Source organism: Ictalurus furcatus, chromosome 26, assembly GCF_023375685.1.
Source record: "Ictalurus furcatus strain D&B chromosome 26, Billie_1.0, whole genome shotgun sequence".
Lineage (NCBI taxonomy): Eukaryota > Metazoa > Chordata > Actinopteri > Siluriformes > Ictaluridae > Ictalurus > Ictalurus furcatus.
The window spans coordinates 14,585,804-14,602,628 of NC_071280.1; the positions used below are offsets into that span (position 1 = coordinate 14,585,804).

Sequence of the window (16,825 nt, forward strand, 5' to 3'; positions counted from 1 at the left end):
TCTACCCCTACATGTGCAGGAACCCAGAAGAAGGAAACATTCAGCCCCTTAGCATGAAGTATGAGAAGCAGATAAAGTATTTGGGAGACAATATTTTGTCTGCATGATGTTTTCCCAGACTGTATGCGTGATAGTGCTGATAGACTGTCAGAAGCTATAGCGCCATACAAACACTTCACATGAAAAACGCACACACACACACACACACGTAAGGAGTGTGAGAAAAAGTTAAACATATCATTTAAAGCTCTCTCCAAACACACACACACACACACATAGAGAGAGAGAGAGAGAGAGAGAGAGAGAGAGAGTTTCATTGTAATTCATTGACTTGTTCAAAAATGCCGGGTTTAAAAAGGGAAAAGAAAAGCGCGGACATTCATGAGTACAGATGCCCTCTGTACACCCCCAAAAAAAGCCACTGTGTGCCTTTTGTCTGTGCAGTGTTAAACGGTTTTAAAAGAAAGGGTTAACGCAATCCATCAAATTGTCTGAAATTGTGAGGAAATTTCTAAAAACCATATGGCCCGCAAGCGTTTGCGTCTTTCTCCGTGCGCCGGGACGCGCTTGTTTCAGTATGGCGCGCCGCAGGAGGCTCTCTCTCAGCCATTCACACTTGTCACATCAGCCTTCATGCTTTTTAAGCTGAAATTACGGCCTCGTCTGTGTGCGAACAAAAAAGCAAGAGAGGAAAAGAAAAAAAAACTGGACCCAAACTTTGTGTTTTTTGTGGCTTCCTTTCTCCGCAGACTCCCAGATTGGTGTTTCTCACATAAATTTCGGCCCCGAATGGCCAAAACACACGATGCCAGGTCAAAAAGCCGAGACACGCTTATAGAGGAACAGAAAGAAGAAAGCAGAGCCAACTGCTTTGAAACAGAATAGAAACAATAGCAAGAATGCCTCGAAAACGAAAAAGGCAAGAAAGATGCAGCAGTTAGCGTTTGCTAAAGAGTATGCCCACGTTTTTGTTGTCTTTTTTTCCTCCTTTTCCCCCCCGACGGCTGCACACAGTTAGTTAACTAGAATGACAAACATGCCTAATGAAGTCAAGATGCACCTGGCCAAAAACCAAAAAACAAAACAAAACAAAAAAAAACCCCTAAACAAAACAAAACAAAACAAAAAACAACAACTTTCTCATAGCAGACTTTTCCCATCTGTGATTCCGTGAATATTATTTGCTCATGTGAAAAACATGTGAATGTGCATTTTTAACTCGTACAAATGTAGGTGACATCATATGAATAATATGTGAACACGTGGGGGGGAAACCACCGAGAAATTCAAATCTAAAAATTTCACATCCCCTACATGTGGACAAAACAAAACGTGAGGAGAAAACAAACAAACAAACAAACAAAAAAAACACACGTGGAAATAAATGAACTGTGTGGGGGGGAAATGCTTAGAAATAAATGAAGCATGTGGAAAAAATCAAGTGCGAATAATAGAAACCTAGGACAAATGTTTGCAATGAATGAATCATGTGAGTAAAAAAAGGCAAGTTCTAGCCTACATGTAAAAAAAAACAAAAAAAAACAAACTGTTTCATATTGTACGTATAGTACAATATGAAGTACGTACATATTAACTCGTATAGTAAGAGTTAAGGCTCTTATGATGGCTCTTAATTTGTCATCAAATAGAACTTAATCCTTCTTGCTCGTCAGGTGAGATGAAATTATTATTAGCGATGTAGGCTGATAACAACTGCAAGAAGAATAAAAATAAGAATTGGGGACAAATTTAATAGTTTGTAAACAATTAGCTTTATTCTCAAACACATTTAAACAGAATTGGTCTATAAAATAAAATAAATGCCTAGAATTGAGGCACTTGTAGAGGTAATAGGTTTTCATTCAACAATATTCTACAACTCTCATTGTACAAACTGGATAAACCCATCTGTTATAAATACTCGTAGATGAGTTTATGAATCCCATAAAGGCTGTAAATCAACCCCCAGACCGAAACTTGAGAGAGAAGCGACACGGGTGGCAGTGGTGGCTCAGTGGTTAAAGATGTTGGATGCCTGATCAGAAGGTCATGAGTTCAAATCCCAGCACTCCTAAACTACCAGTGCTGGGCCCTTGAGCAAGGCCCTTAACCCTCAACTGCTCAGTTATATAAATAAGATAAATGTAAGTCAAGCTGGATAAAGGCGTTTGCCAAATGCAATGACAGCAGCATGACGAAACGTGAGAGCAACTTAATCCATGATTTTAATAAACAGAGCAGGAATATTAATAAAAAACGGAGTCATTTAACTCTCTCTCCACCCTGGTGAGCAATCAGTCATCCACGTCTATTTCCACGTCCTCGTCTTCAGAGTCAGTGTGACTTGTGTGGTCTGAAAAGGAAGCCGACGTGGTGCACAACATGTGCAATTTGTGCGCGCTCTGCAGCTCGTGTCTGAGCTGAGAGGACCACTGTGTCCCCATGTGTCCACTGCTTTCTGTCGCACTTCCTTCCAGTTCACCCAGTGCGGCTGTTTCCTCTAAAGGCACGGCCCCGACTGCTCTGGCCGACTCCACGTCCGCTTTCAGCTCCTCCATGTCCCGCTTTAGTTTGGCGCGGCGGTTCTGGAACCAGGTGATGACCTGCGCGTTGGTTAACGCTAACTGCTGCGCGACCTGGTCCCGGTCCACGGGAGATAAATACTTCTGACGCAAAAAACGTTTCTCCAGCTCGTAGATCTGGTGGTGTGTGAACGCAGTCCTGGACTTTCTGCGCTTTTTCGGGTTGCTCCGTTGGCCAAAGGCACTGAGTCCATCTCTACCTGCAAAATATACACAGACAAAAAATAAATAAATAAATAAATAAAAATAAATAAATATAAAATTACATGCTGAACAACATCTTATTCCTAGATCTTTGGTTGTTGGTAGGAAAGCAGAGTGGAAAACTTATTCAAATTTATTCCATAGCTAACTAAAAAGAATACTAGCCTACTACGAGGGTACTACTACTACTAATACAGTGAACAAAACATTAATAATAATATTAATATTAGCTAATAATAATCACAACAACAATAATAATTTGTATTAATATTACTATTAGTAGTATTATTTATTGTTCTTGAACTAATTCTTGAACATTTTTCAAATTATTATTATTATAAGAAGTACTAAGAATAGCATATTGCATAAAAATATTATTTATTTCTCTTTACCATATTTTTTTCATGTTATCATACATCACCAGTGTTTATTATTGTTCTACAGCATTGTTCAGGTAGCATAATAATTCAATTTGTTTAAAAAAATAAAATAAAATCGGTGACCAGTTTGTTAGCTGTGTCTTCTTCTTCTTCTTCTTCTTCTACTAAAATCTAGAGCTACGTAATTGATGCTTTATTGAGGCTTACCCTCTGCTGCTTGGAGCACACCCAGCTCCAGACCTCTGAAGGTTTTACTAGTCAGCTCCTGCAGGGCGCACAGCGGTGACGTCTGACTCACGGGAGACGTGATGCAGTGCTTCGCGCGCACAGGTGAACTCAGGTGAGCGGGCGTGCCTCCGCTCGGGTTCCCGAGAATGTCTGCTATGCTGAAAGGCGTGAGGGGTTTGTTAGAGCTCGCGGGAGGCGGAAGTCGTTCCAACGGGTTTGGCTCGCAGCCCTCGCGAATCACCTTGTTCATGTTCACCTTGGCGGACGGCATGATATCTACAGTGGAGTTCATTTCGAAATGCGAAAGATGTCTCAGTTCTTCAGTCGACATTCGAGCAGGAAGTCTGTTGGTGTCATGTTCTTGCTCTTAAACGTAAAGCCTCTCAAAGTGAATTCAAAGTCAGGATGAATTCAGCACGATGCGCACTCCTCTTGCAGTGACGTCATCTACACAAAGTTGTACGTAAAAAAAAAAAAAAAAAGAAAGAAAGTAAAAGAAATAAAATTGCCGGATGTAGATGTAGGCTCTGATGTCTGTCCTCTCTTACTCATTGGACACTTTGCGCTGTTTGGAGAGAAAATGGTGCAGTTGGAAGTTCCTTAATTAGCGGGCATGTCTAGTAGGAGGAGTTACGCTCAATAAGACCTTCACCACAGCGCTGCTGGATTCTCGAATCTGATTGGTCAAGGGGACTTGATTAATTTTCTACAACAGCAGCTCTAACAATGGTGCAGATCAGCGCTTTATATTAACGCGCATTTTTCATTGTAATGCGTTATAGTTTGTATAGTAACTCATTCCCAGGGAATGTAACACTTCAGGACATGATGTTTTTAGGAAAATAAACAACTGAAAATGATCACCTCCTATAACAGCATAGTCAGACATATTTTATTCTTTTATTCCTTTATTGCCAGTTCAGTGTGAGTGAATAGTTTTAAATTTTAAGGTAGGATTAAATAAACTTTTGTTAATCCTTCACAGGGGAATTTGGTGCTACAGCAGCCTGATAGTAAGAATATACATGCAAACATGTGAAAAGGTAGATAAACAAATATAAATATGCCAGTAATGATGTTGATATGACAAGAATACAATAAGAATGGTAACAGTATGACATGTAGGACTAGTGCAGTAAATAGGCATATCAGAAATACTGAAGTACTAGTGTAGGATATCAGAGGATTGTCCATGTGCAAAAATAATAATGAGTGACAGCATCATGAAGAGTACCAACAAAAAAACAAGTGCAATATATCAGCTTATTGCCCATATGTGCAAAAGGTACAAATGTACATCTTCTTGTGCCATTTCATCATTAAAAGACACACACACACACACACACACACACACACACACACACACACACACACACACACACACACTTCATTCATTACAAGCTCAAACGGGTTGGTCAACTTTTGTTAAAACATAGCCCAGAGATAGCTATTGTTCATGACTGAAACCAGTTCAGCTTACTTATTTGGCCTATATATTTCCACAATTATTTGCTGCATATTCATGAATTATGGAGAATTATATTATATCACGATAACAGAATTCTACATGAATTATAGAACAGCATTATTGTCATATCATATCACAATTATTTTATTGAGAAAAGTTTTCAATTGAAGCTATTATTGATGTTTTAACATTATTATTATTATTATTATTATTATTATTAGTAGTAGTAGTAGTAGTAGTAGTAGTATGATTACAAAAAATGTATTGTATTTATTATTTTATTATTATATTATAATTATTAATACTATTAAAACAACAACAACAACAACAACAATCCATCCATCCATCCATCCATCTTCCGTATACCGCTTATCCTACACAGGATCACGGAGCGCCTAGAGCCTATCCCAGGGAAGTCAGGGCATGAGGCAGGGGACACCCTGGACAGTGTGCCAACTCATTGCAGGGCACAAATGCACACACATTCACACACTACAGACAATCTGGAAATGCCAATCAGTCTACACTGCATGTCTTTGGATTGGCGGAGGAAACCAGAGTACCTGGAGGAAACCCCTGAAGCCGGTAGAGAGCATGCAAGCTCTACACACACAGGGTAGCAGTGGGAATTGATCCCCCAACCCCATAGGTGCCAAGCAAGCATGCTAACCACTAAGCCACTGTGCCCCCATAATAAATAATAATAATTGCGTCAATAAATAACAACAAAATAGATCGGCTTGGCAACAATAATGACCATATCAATTGAGCGTTTACTTTGCCAGGGTCTAGTGAATGAAGAGTCTCTTTTAAAGTGTGGTGTGATTGTGAGTTTGATTGGGAACAGGTGTGTGTGATTAGTCTTCTGGGGAAGGTGAATGTGTCTGTGTGTAGTTGTGTAGGTGTAGGTGTGTAGTCATATTTGTCCAAAACCGAAAAGCATTGTTTAGTGACTATCACTAAGGTCTCCCTCTATTGCTCTTTTAATAATGCTTTATTAAACTGTGATTTTAGAAACTGTTACTTTGGATTAATACTTATATTCACAAGCACATATTTTGCATGTCTTCTTTGAATAAAGAGCATCTGGCAACCTCACACAGAGAAATCTGGAAACTGTCACTACCTCAGCACTCCAAACATGCACTACAATATACGCTCAGCATGCGCTGCATAAGGGAATTGAATGACCATAGGGACAATATGACTTGGATGGCCACTTAAATCCCATGGTGAGCGGGTCAGACAAGCAGGTCAACACACACACACACACACACACACACAAACATACGATGATGTAGGAAACATAAATTAGCTCTGTTAATGTGTGGTGAGTGAGAGTTTTGTTATGGGCAGGCTCCACCTTATTGTCATTTTGGGTTGATGTCTTTCTTAAAAACCCAAGAGCTTATTAAAAATGATAATGCATAAATTGGCATCGACAAAAGATTTCTACATGTGCTCACAAGATCTTTTGCAATGCCCAATTTAGCAGTGGGTCACATGCCACTGAGCCTTTTACAGCATTTCTCTCTCTATATATATACATATGTGTGTATGTATGTATATTATGAAGGGCCAAACAGGAAATAATTGCATGAAATCTGAATATATATTTATAAATCCTGAATATATAGTCATAACTCGGAATATAAATGTAAATCTTGAATATATAAAAACCATTAAGAGCTATCATGAAAACCACAATGATATTGATATGGTCTACAAGATGTCTTTGAACATTGGTTCATTTTAAGTAAAGTATTCATATTTGGTTACATCCCTGTAATAGAATTTCCGTGCCACTTTTACTGTGAAATGTTGAAACTAAAGTAAGTCTTAGCATTTTTCTTCTGGAATATCCAGTCCTTCTGGATGGTATCTTATACACAATTTGACATTATAAAATAATTGTTAATAATTTATTAAACACATGGAAAATCTGACAATTCATTGAGTATAATAAATATTTTTTTTTGGATATATATAAGTTAACATAAAAAAAGTTGTGCAGCTGCCTGAACACCAACTCGCACAATCTTGTCTGCAATTCATTTCCCAAGTGTAACTGTGTTAATATAGTGATCATGTGATCAAATATTTTGGTTCTTTTGTGTTTCAAGTAAAAACTGCAGGAGTTCTGTTGCAAAATACCATGGCATTGTTAAAATTTCTATGTTCTCCTGTCATTGTGAGGACCCCATTTATAGAGTAATATAGAGCACAGCATACCCCCAACCTCACATATACATAGAGCAAGAGAAAGAGAGAGCGAGTGAGGGAGACAGAGAGACAGAGAGAGAGAGAGTGCGAGGGAGAGAGAGAGAGATACCCTGAAAGAATTCAACATTAACACGTTGATGTTAACGTCACCTTTCAAAATCTGATGTTTGAAAGTAGAAAAAAAAAAACAACCTTTTGAATGTCCCCCCAATTAACTATTTCTTTACCATTCTTTACCAATAAACAACTTTTTTCTCTGTTTTTATTTATTTATTTAGTTTTATACATTTTTACAATTGGTGAAACCACTAAGTACTAAGAATGATACTTTCATAAAAAGAAATCAAACTCAAGCAGAAACAGGCGATTTCCAGTTAGTAAGGTCAGGAAATGACAAAATGACTAGGAAAGATGTTGAAAAAAGGAAAAAGAAAAAAAAAATCCTCAAATCTCTGCCTGTTATTTTCTGTTATTTCCTTCCTATTTTAATTAATTTGTGTGCTCACTTTTTTCATTGGTTGAAGACTAGGACCAACAAGCACATACTCATCTAAATTGTGAAGAGAAGCTATAATTGGTGTAAAAGTAAATCATAATTTTGGCCTTTCAGTGAATTCAAAAGCACTAAAATCACCTAAAGTACCTTCAAGAGACATGGTGTCTGCATGCAAGTGAATCATGACATTTCCTCAGTACTTCATGCTTATGAAATGATTAGATTCTAATTTTATTCTAATTAGGAGGTTACATTACTCCTGGCAAAAGCTCATCAAGAGCAGACGAACAGAAAACTGGGGGCATATTCTGTTCTTTTTTTTCAGTGCTTAATGATCTGCGGCAAAGAACATTACTGGATATAAGACGTTTCCGCCTAAAGTGAAAGTGATGTAAATCAGAGCCATTTTCACAGAAGCACACTATCGGTCCAAATAAAGAATAGACTTAGAAACATCCGAGCAGTATGTGCAGCATTAAATAACACAAATCCCAGCCAAGAGAGAAGAAATGTGTATATGTTTAGCCACAGAACTGTGCTTCCGCATAACTTTACACAGAAAATATAAATTTACAAAAACAACCCTTTGCATTTCTTATGAGATGTGCCATGATATGCCTTGTTAACCTTTGAAATTAAAAGATCATTCACATAGGCAATTACGGTACATCCTTCTAGGCAATGAGTCCCTTTCTTTGAGTAATTCTTCCTGCTGTGATTTTGCATTTACACTCATTACAATTAAAGGGCTTCAACTTCTAACGATCACTAAATTTCTGTGATTAGCACATGAACACAATGTGATCTAGCTAATTAATTTTCTTTCCCTATTTTACAAGGTTTGAATTGTTGAATCTGAAATGCTGAATAGCTTTTAAGGTGTCAATGTTGAAAAAGGAAAGTAACTTGCATGACTTAAATGGGACTTGTATAATATATGACTTACGTGGGACATGCCATGAAACAAGCCTTAAGAAAGGAATCTTCCAATAAATCAGCTTGAGATGGTTTTGTCCAGGTCGCGTCTTACAGGCAAATGTTGTGCAGCCCATTTTCACCATCCACTGAATGTCATGGCAAGCAAACCAAGATCACAAAAAGGTCTAGGAATTATAACAGAAGTAAGCAATTTTGACGGACTTCAGATGAAGGAACATATAAAAAGTTTAGCAGTCAATCAACCTGATCAACAATCCTAACTGTTTGGGATTAGGATTGGGGTTTCCCTTCATTAAACTCCTATTAGATATTCTAGATTAGAGACCCACTTTATGATTCAGGAATAAAAAAGAAACTTTGCTTTGCTAATGCCTCAAATAAGTGATAACATTTCCAGTAATCTCTGTGGTCATTAGTTTTAACTCACCTTAAAGACTTTCACATGGAACTTGGACTCCAAACCTTGCTGCATGCTACATTGAGGATATTTATAGAAATAAGCTCGAAGTTCATTCCTAGGCTACAGGTTACCTTAGATAAATCCAAAATATCGGAATTTCTCTCCTCGATGATAATAATTCCTGAATTTGACTGAAGTTTAAAACTTTGTATCTAATAACAATGCAAAACATTTTTCAAACAACAAGAACAAAAAATATTTATAGCATTTAAGAAGCAAAGCATTTTGAGGAATAAACTCTTAAATTAACCTACGTTTAAAATACGGAATTTACAATGCACTTAATGCTACTATGCTTTTAGAAAAAGTATCTCAAAAACTTTTATAGTATTGCATGCAATTTTTGTGAAAAGATCACTGATTGGCATATGTCAAACAACTGAGTCAAGCTTTTGCAGTCTAAAACGATGTAACAGTATGTTGTAGCAAAAATCTATACAAAACGGATAAACATTTAACATGCAGTGTTCTTATCTAAACTCTATTAGATCTATTATTTTATTAACTATACAATAAAGCTATCTGCAAAGGCCATTCTGCCCAAATTGAGTTTGTGTGTGTGTGTGTGTGTGTGTGTGTGTGTGTGTGTGTGTGTGACACATAGCTTATACAGAAGATTGATTTACCCTCTTCTTTCTCTCTATAAACACCATTTTCAGGGTCAGTGCATTTCATTCATTATTGTCTCCTGACACAGACACACACAAGACTACACTCTCCATAAACTGAAGTAAAATAGCCCAATGAAAAGAAGGTGTGTGTGTGTGTATGTGTGTGTGTGTGTGGGGGGGGGCCGGGGGGGGGGGGGGGGGGGGGGTTTACTCTGTGACAGCTTTATGTCATTTTATTTTCCCTCATAGTGATTTCATAGACACTGGTTTAAGTATTGTTACACTATATTCTACTGGGATTATGTTCATTGGTACACATTCACAAAGGTATGATTTGCTTTCCGTAATTAATTTCCTCATGTGTCCTGCATTGTGTTGGCAACGAAAGAAGCTGCCTCAGATTACACCATATTAAGATTCTTTCTCTCCATGGCATCAAGTCTCATCCTTATTTATTAAGGATGCGCTGACAAAAAAATTTACTTTGTCATTTGTATCAAATACAAGCACACTTTTCAAGCAAAACATTTTCCCCGGAAATTTATTATTATAATTAAAAAATAATGGATATACAGTTTAAAATTCCTCCCCAAAAAAGTATTTGGATGTCACAGCTACAGTATTTTAGTATAGTGTTTTTTGAATTTAGATTTCCTTTGTTTCGCGGAACTTCTTGACAATGTCTGGGCATGGAATCAGCCAGGATCTGTAACAGTTGTGGTGGGAGTTTCCAGCAAGTTTCAACCAACAAAACTTTCAGTTCATCCACACTAGAGCATCAACAATCTGACTATTTTCTTCTCCATTGCATCCCATAGATGATCTATATAAGTCAGGCCTCTGGGAAGTATTTTTCAAAAGGTGGCTGGTATGTTTCGGATCATTATCCTGCTGAAAAATCCACTTTTGTCCCTTGAATATTTTTTTCACTGATTTCTGCAAGTTTGGGTCCAAAATGCCTCTGTACACTTCCGAGGGCATGAGGGTCATCAGTGAACACAAGCCCACCAACTCCACTGTGGGAAAAACAGCTCCAGCCAACTCAGAGCTTTATAGTACCTTTAATGCAGTTTGGTTGAAATTCTTTTTTCCCCCACACATACACTCTACCATCAGATCCAAATTTGGATTCATCTGAAAATAAGACAGTTCTCCATAAGCTGCTGCCTTTATGTGCATGATCTTTTGGAAATTTCACCCTTGCTTTCTGGTTCTTGAGGCTGATTAATGGTTTCTGATTAGGCTTAAGTGTATGGATAATTTTATATCTAATTTTTTATACATAACCATCTATTTTTTGGCAATGTTTTGCTCAAAAAGTGTGCTTGTGGTAACTTTCTATAAAATACATGGCACTTGGTTTGACATGTTGTTTTCTAATGCAGTGAGATTCATACATTTGTAAGTGTGGCTTAAGTGTCCAAATACTTTTTTGATACATAGATACTGTTGACTAATAGTTGACCAATATATTCACTAGTTGCCACTGTGGGGAACTGTTGACCAAGACGATGGGAAAAGCAGTTAGGCAGACGGTAAGGAGATGCATGCAGGTGTAAAAGGAAATCTTCACAGGAAAAAGTTGTGTTTTTTTGTTTTTTTTAAAAAAATTTTTATTTTACTTTATTAGTCTGTTTCCACTTTGATATCATAGCATGAAGTGGATGTGCATGTACAAAAATGTTTTTAATCCAACTCTTGCCACATCCAAGGAATTCCTCCTGTAGCTATTTTTGTTGACCTTTAAACCTAGACGAAATTGATCAAATTTAAATAAAGTCCTTGCTCTGTAGCAGAGAGAATTGTGACCAGCACTGTGTGAAAGAGCACTTTGTCACTATCCAATCCCACTCAACTAGTTCAGAGTCAGATCAGTGGTGCATGCCAGCTCCAGGAGGTAGACCATGACTCGTTTTCAGATGCTACTGAGACTGCAGTTTAACATGGCTGAAACACCTCCTAGATGCTGCTGTAGACATCACGTCCTCCATCCATGATTAAACTAAAAGGTGTATCTGTGCCAGGCTGCAATCTAAGAAATAGCTATATAGTTAATTAAATAGCGGAATATGATGCACATATTTATTATTTTGCACATTTATTGCACCACTTTATTTACTTTCAAAATTAACAGTGTAGTCTAAAAAGCAGTGATGCTGTAAATGTTATTTTTAGCCTGTGTTTGCTCGTTAATTGAAGTGCGGCCTGACACGACAAATAAAACAGGCTAAAAATAACCATGTTCTGAAACAAATTTTGCTTTAACTATGGAACAGACAAGTCTCATGCAACCCCCAATCCTTAGTATTTATAAAGTATATGTGTGTGTGTGTATGTGTGTATGTGTGTGTGTGTGTTATGCTCCAAATGTCCCCATACTGACAGAAATACATAGTTGGTTTACCAAAATCCAGCTTTTATTGCACATTTCTTTTTTGGCACTTTGCCACATTGTGCCTGTCTAGCAGTGATCTATCACAAGGCTGTTAAATGATGGTGTTATTGTTGTTATTCCTTTTCTCTCTATGTTCTGCCTTTTACACCTCATTATGCTTGATAGCGTGTGCGCGTATGAATGAGCTCATAAATCCCTGAAAGCGCATCAATGTTTTTAATAAACCTGACTGTTTAACTCTTCAAAGAGTTTTGTCCCGAACCAAACTCCCACCATACTTTATTAAGTCCTTTCACACACATACACACTGAAACAAATAAGACAATGATGAATCCCACAGTCTTTCTTCTTGTTTTAATGAACTGACTCTGAACACACACCGGCTCAGTTTCCTCTTCACGCCTGTCTCCTCTATTGTGCCACAAAAGGCCTGAGTTACAAAGAGAAGCTACACATTAACATGTCCTCTGATGCTGGCTCTTACTTCCCTCAGCTGTCTCACAGTAGAGACTGTAGAGCTCCATGAGCGAGCAGGTGACAAGGGGTTCAGACTCAGGGTACATTAAGTGTCCCCCCAATGGAGTACTGAAGAAGAGATTTTTGGATAAATATAGGAGGATGGTTAAACCTGTCACCAGCAATGATGGAAAGGGTGCTTCATCATGAAGGACAGCCAGCTGCAGCAGTGCTTTTATCTGCTGTACCACTAACTGGGCAGTTTTCTGTGGATACACAGCTCTATTGGGAGTGCTTGACTTGTGTGTGGTGTGTTTTAAGACAGCTAAAAAAAGGTCAGATTACATGGAGCTGGCAGGTAGGTGTTCATGGAGAGTTGGGTGGAGTCTGTTGGGTAAGTAAGGCTTTAAAGACAGGATTGGTGACCTAGTGAGACAGCCGTCACAGTATGCTAATTCTGCTAACCATAAAAAAATTGTATTTAAAGCAAATGTGCCAGAAATAATTAAATAAATGTGACATATGAACAGACGCAGAAAGAGTATGTATGTGAGTTAGGAGATTAATTAAATCCCCATAAAATGGCTTCTTAGCTGTGATTTAATTCCATATGTTGATGTGATTTATTCTAAAACAGGAAGTCAGAGTGACATCAGGATGAAGTGCTTGACTGTTACATGACAACCAGTAGAGTTCAAGATATGCCACACCCCCACCGAATCTAAACAAACCTGACAGTATATTAGCGAACTAGCTAAATATGGAGCACAGAGAAGAGATTAATCAGAGACAGTCCCAACGGTGTATAAAGATGTAGTCTCCTTCTCACTTTCTCTGAGGAAGTGACATTCCAGCACTGAAGAGCCCTAGGATGGTAAAATACCTCTGAAAATGTGCCTGTAACATAACCACGAAGACACACAGTCAAAAAAAAAAAACATGGTGGTGAACCATGTTTGATGCTCATAAGCAGCTGGAAAGTGACTATCAAAATTAAAGCAATGGACTTAAATAAATTGAACCCCAATGCTCATGAACTCAATCGATTATACACTTCACCAAGTATAATCAATTGGCACGACTATCAACAATAGGCTGTGTGAATATACAGTCTGGGCTAGAAAGAAATCAGCCTCAGTTCTTCATACCATTCTGTGTATTTTTTACTTATGATTATTAGTGGTGCTGTTGTTCTTGGTTTGGCAAGAGTCAATAATATTGACTGACATATCCACAACCCATCATCAGCGGTGATTGAGAAGGTGCATGTAAAATACTTGAACAGGCTGAATCATTTTCTTGATCATATTTGTTTGAACAAAAGAGCTGTCTAACAGCAAGCTTCTGTTATTTTGTTTACTGTGTTTGCTATTTGGAAGAGACCCAGCACTATCACAGATTTGAAATGCCTGACTTAAAAAAAATCACAGTCACGAATGATGTTGGTTATGTTTTTTTAGTGAGGTGTTCCTACACCCCTGGGCAAAAAAAAAAAAAAAAAAAGGGCTAAGCCCAAAATAGAAATGATTAAGCTTTTAGTGGTCTTACCAACAAATCATTGGTCAAGAAATTAGCAGAGACCTCCTGTGGAGACCTATATGGTCTGTTAGTTGTAAAATTCAAACTACTATGTGTGGGTGTAGGGTGCATGGTGGCTTAATGGTTAGCCTCACACCTCCAGGGTTGGGGATTCAATTCCCATCACAATCCAGTGTGTGCAGAGTTTGCATGTTTCCTCCAGGTACTCCGGTCTCCATTCCAGTCCAAAGACATACATGGTAGGCTGATTGGCATGTCCAAAGTGTCCGTAGTGTGTGAATATGCATGTGAGTCTGCCCTGCGATGGTCCAGGGCGTACCCCGCCCTGTGTCTCATGCTCCCCGCGATAGGCTCCAAGTTCCCTGTGACCCAGTAGCATAAGCGGTATAGAAAATGGATGGAGGGATGGATGGATGTCTGGGTGTACAAAATGTTCCAAAAATATCTTCTGGGATGTTTTTTTTCCTTAAAAGATTAGTCGTAAGAAGCCTATTCAATTGAATTTTCCTGTTACTAGCTTTTCCCCAAACAGTTCACTGCAGCAAAAGTAAATGAGCAAATGGTGGCACAGGAGGTGTCAGGAGTGCATTTGTTTAATTTTTGCTAATTTCCTGACCAATGATTTGTTGTTAAGACTATTAAAAGCCTAATATTTTTGCCATTTGTGCTTGGCAATTTTTTTTTGACCAGGAGTTTATGTGTATGGATAATAGTTGTATGCCTATTTGAACCAAATACATTGCTCTGAGATGGTTGGGTAGAAGCATTCTAGTTAAGTAGAGAAAATTTGGGGTGGCATCGAGAGTGGCCAGTTAGATGTTATGATGTTAGATGCTTATCAGTGCCACCCCAGACACCTCTCTGGCTTCGTCTCTACACAAGGTGGTTGTTAACGATTGATTAATTAACACAAATAGAGCCAAACAGAGTTAGGGTAAGGTCAAATCCAAATTGGAAGATTCTCATAGTTCCCACTAGAGGTCTCTGATGCCTCAGTTTTCAGACATACTGTATGTATGTAGATTTTAATGGGTCTCATATTTTGAGAACAGAAGAGAAACAGGAATGTGCTTATTAGGGGACTTGGGCAGCTTATCTGTAAGTTGACCTTGGGTCTCATTCACAGGTGGGTTTTATAGAATTGGAGGTTGAGAGTCAGACGAGGGATAACACCTGTATGTATAATAAAGCTGCAATAAAGAAACACTTCTCCAACTTTAAGTTTTGTGCCTGCTTGCATCTTTTCCAGGAAAATAAGAAGACAAAAGGGGAACTCTAACATAGAGATGGTAAAATTTTATTGAAAATCAAAGACTGTAGCCCAGAATCAATAGGCCTAGGGTGCCTGCTCACCTGCGTGAACATGCCATAGGCCTGCTGCAGGGAGGCATGAGTACTGCAGATGTGGCTAGAGCACATATATATATATATATATATATATATGTATGCTGGGAACATCACATTAAATTCTATGGTTTGTACAAATTCAGTTTAAACTGAATTTGTACCTTCACTGACCTTCACAGGACACATTTCAACAACTGCACGGTCCTGTAGGTTCATTCTGTACAACATCAAGAAAATCAGACCCTATCTCATAGAACAAGCTACACAGCTATCCAGGCTCTTCTTATCTCAAAACTGGACTAATGCAACGCACTACTCCCAGGTCTCCCAGCCAGCTCCATCAAATCCCTTCAGATGATTCAGGATGCAGCAGCACGCCTCGTTTTTAACCAGACCAAAAGAACCCATGTCACACCCCTCTTCATCTCCCTCCACTGGCTTTCTGTAGCCGCCCGCATCAAATTCAAGGCCTTGATGCTCACGTACAAGACCTTGTCTGGAACATCACCGCCCTAACTCAGCACTCTCCTTGAGGTTTATGTTCCCTCACGCAATCTGTGATTGGTTAATGACCGACGCTTAGTGGTGCCTACTCAGCGTGGCTCAAGGTCCCTTTCCAGAACGTTCACACTAACTGTCCCTCAGTGGTTCAGTGAACTTCCAACCTCAATCCGGACGGCAGAATTTTCAAAAAACAGCTACAGAGACAGTCACTATTTTCAAAAACAGCTAAAGACCTAGCTCTTCTGTGAGCTCATAACTAACCCCTAACCTGCCAACCCCCACATTATCTCAAAAAATAAAATAAAATGTACAATGGCTCTTACACCTTTACTCTGCACACTTTGATTTTTTAGAACTTAATTAAAAATCTTATATTTTAGCACCACTTTGTATTTCTCATTTTTAAGTCGCTTTGGATAAAAGCTTCTGCTAAATGAATAAATGTAAATGTAAACTAGATAATCTTTGCAAAATCAACAGTGTGGAAGCAACTGTGTCATAGATTCGCCTTCAGCTCAACAAATTAAAAACGAGTTCCATTATAATTATCTCTTCTCTCTACTCAGTTGAGAGAACAAAACAGTATTACAAACATTGCCCTAGAGATGCCCTACAAACAATCTGGGCAAAAAAACAAAAATTATTTCTTTATGTGCCACACTGTGTGTGATCAATCCAGAGGGCTGACGTGAACGTGAGTTGGGAGACCAGTCAGGTGGTCATCCAGGCAATAGTCGCATTCAATGGAAAGGAACAGTACAGAACAGGCCTTTTTCCAGACCTTGTGGTAGCGGCAGAGGTAGGCTTGCAGGGAGGGGACCACAATATCGTCTTCCTGACTGGGGAACAAGAAGTCAAGTCAAGTCAAGTGTGTTTTTTTATTGTCATTCCTCTGTATAACTTGTATACTTTGGAACGAAATGACGTTTCTTCAGGACCATGGTGCAACACAGAACAGTAGACAAGACTACGTAGTTTTGTAGTGCAAATACA

The 16,825-nt window shown here is 38.4% G+C and overlaps 1 protein-coding gene across 1 annotated transcript; it reads right to left on the reverse strand.

The window, feature by feature from the left end:
- Positions 1-10: 10 nt before the first annotated feature.
- lbx1b (ladybird homeobox 1b) lies at positions 11-4,465 on the reverse strand. The gene is made up of 2 exons (XM_053615999.1): positions 3,374-4,465; positions 11-2,782 (listed from the first exon to the last, which is right to left on the reverse strand). The coding sequence occupies exons 1-2, from the start codon at positions 3,723-3,725 to the stop codon at positions 2,295-2,297; spliced, it is 840 nt and encodes a 279-aa protein (XP_053471974.1). The 5' UTR covers positions 3,726-4,465; the 3' UTR covers positions 11-2,294.
- Positions 4,466-16,825: the final 12,360 nt, after the last annotated feature.

What these genes read in the sequence shown, in the direction of transcription:
- lbx1b (XM_053615999.1), bottom strand. Translation starts at nt 3,725, where the DNA reads ATGTCGACTGAAGAACTGAGACATCTTTCGCATTTCGAAATGAACTCC. An exon ending in TGTGCTCCAAGCAGCAGAGG is followed by an intron (nt 2,783 to 3,373) that starts GTAAGCCTCAAT and finishes TATATTTTGCAG; the next exon opens with GTAGAGATGGACTCAGTGCC.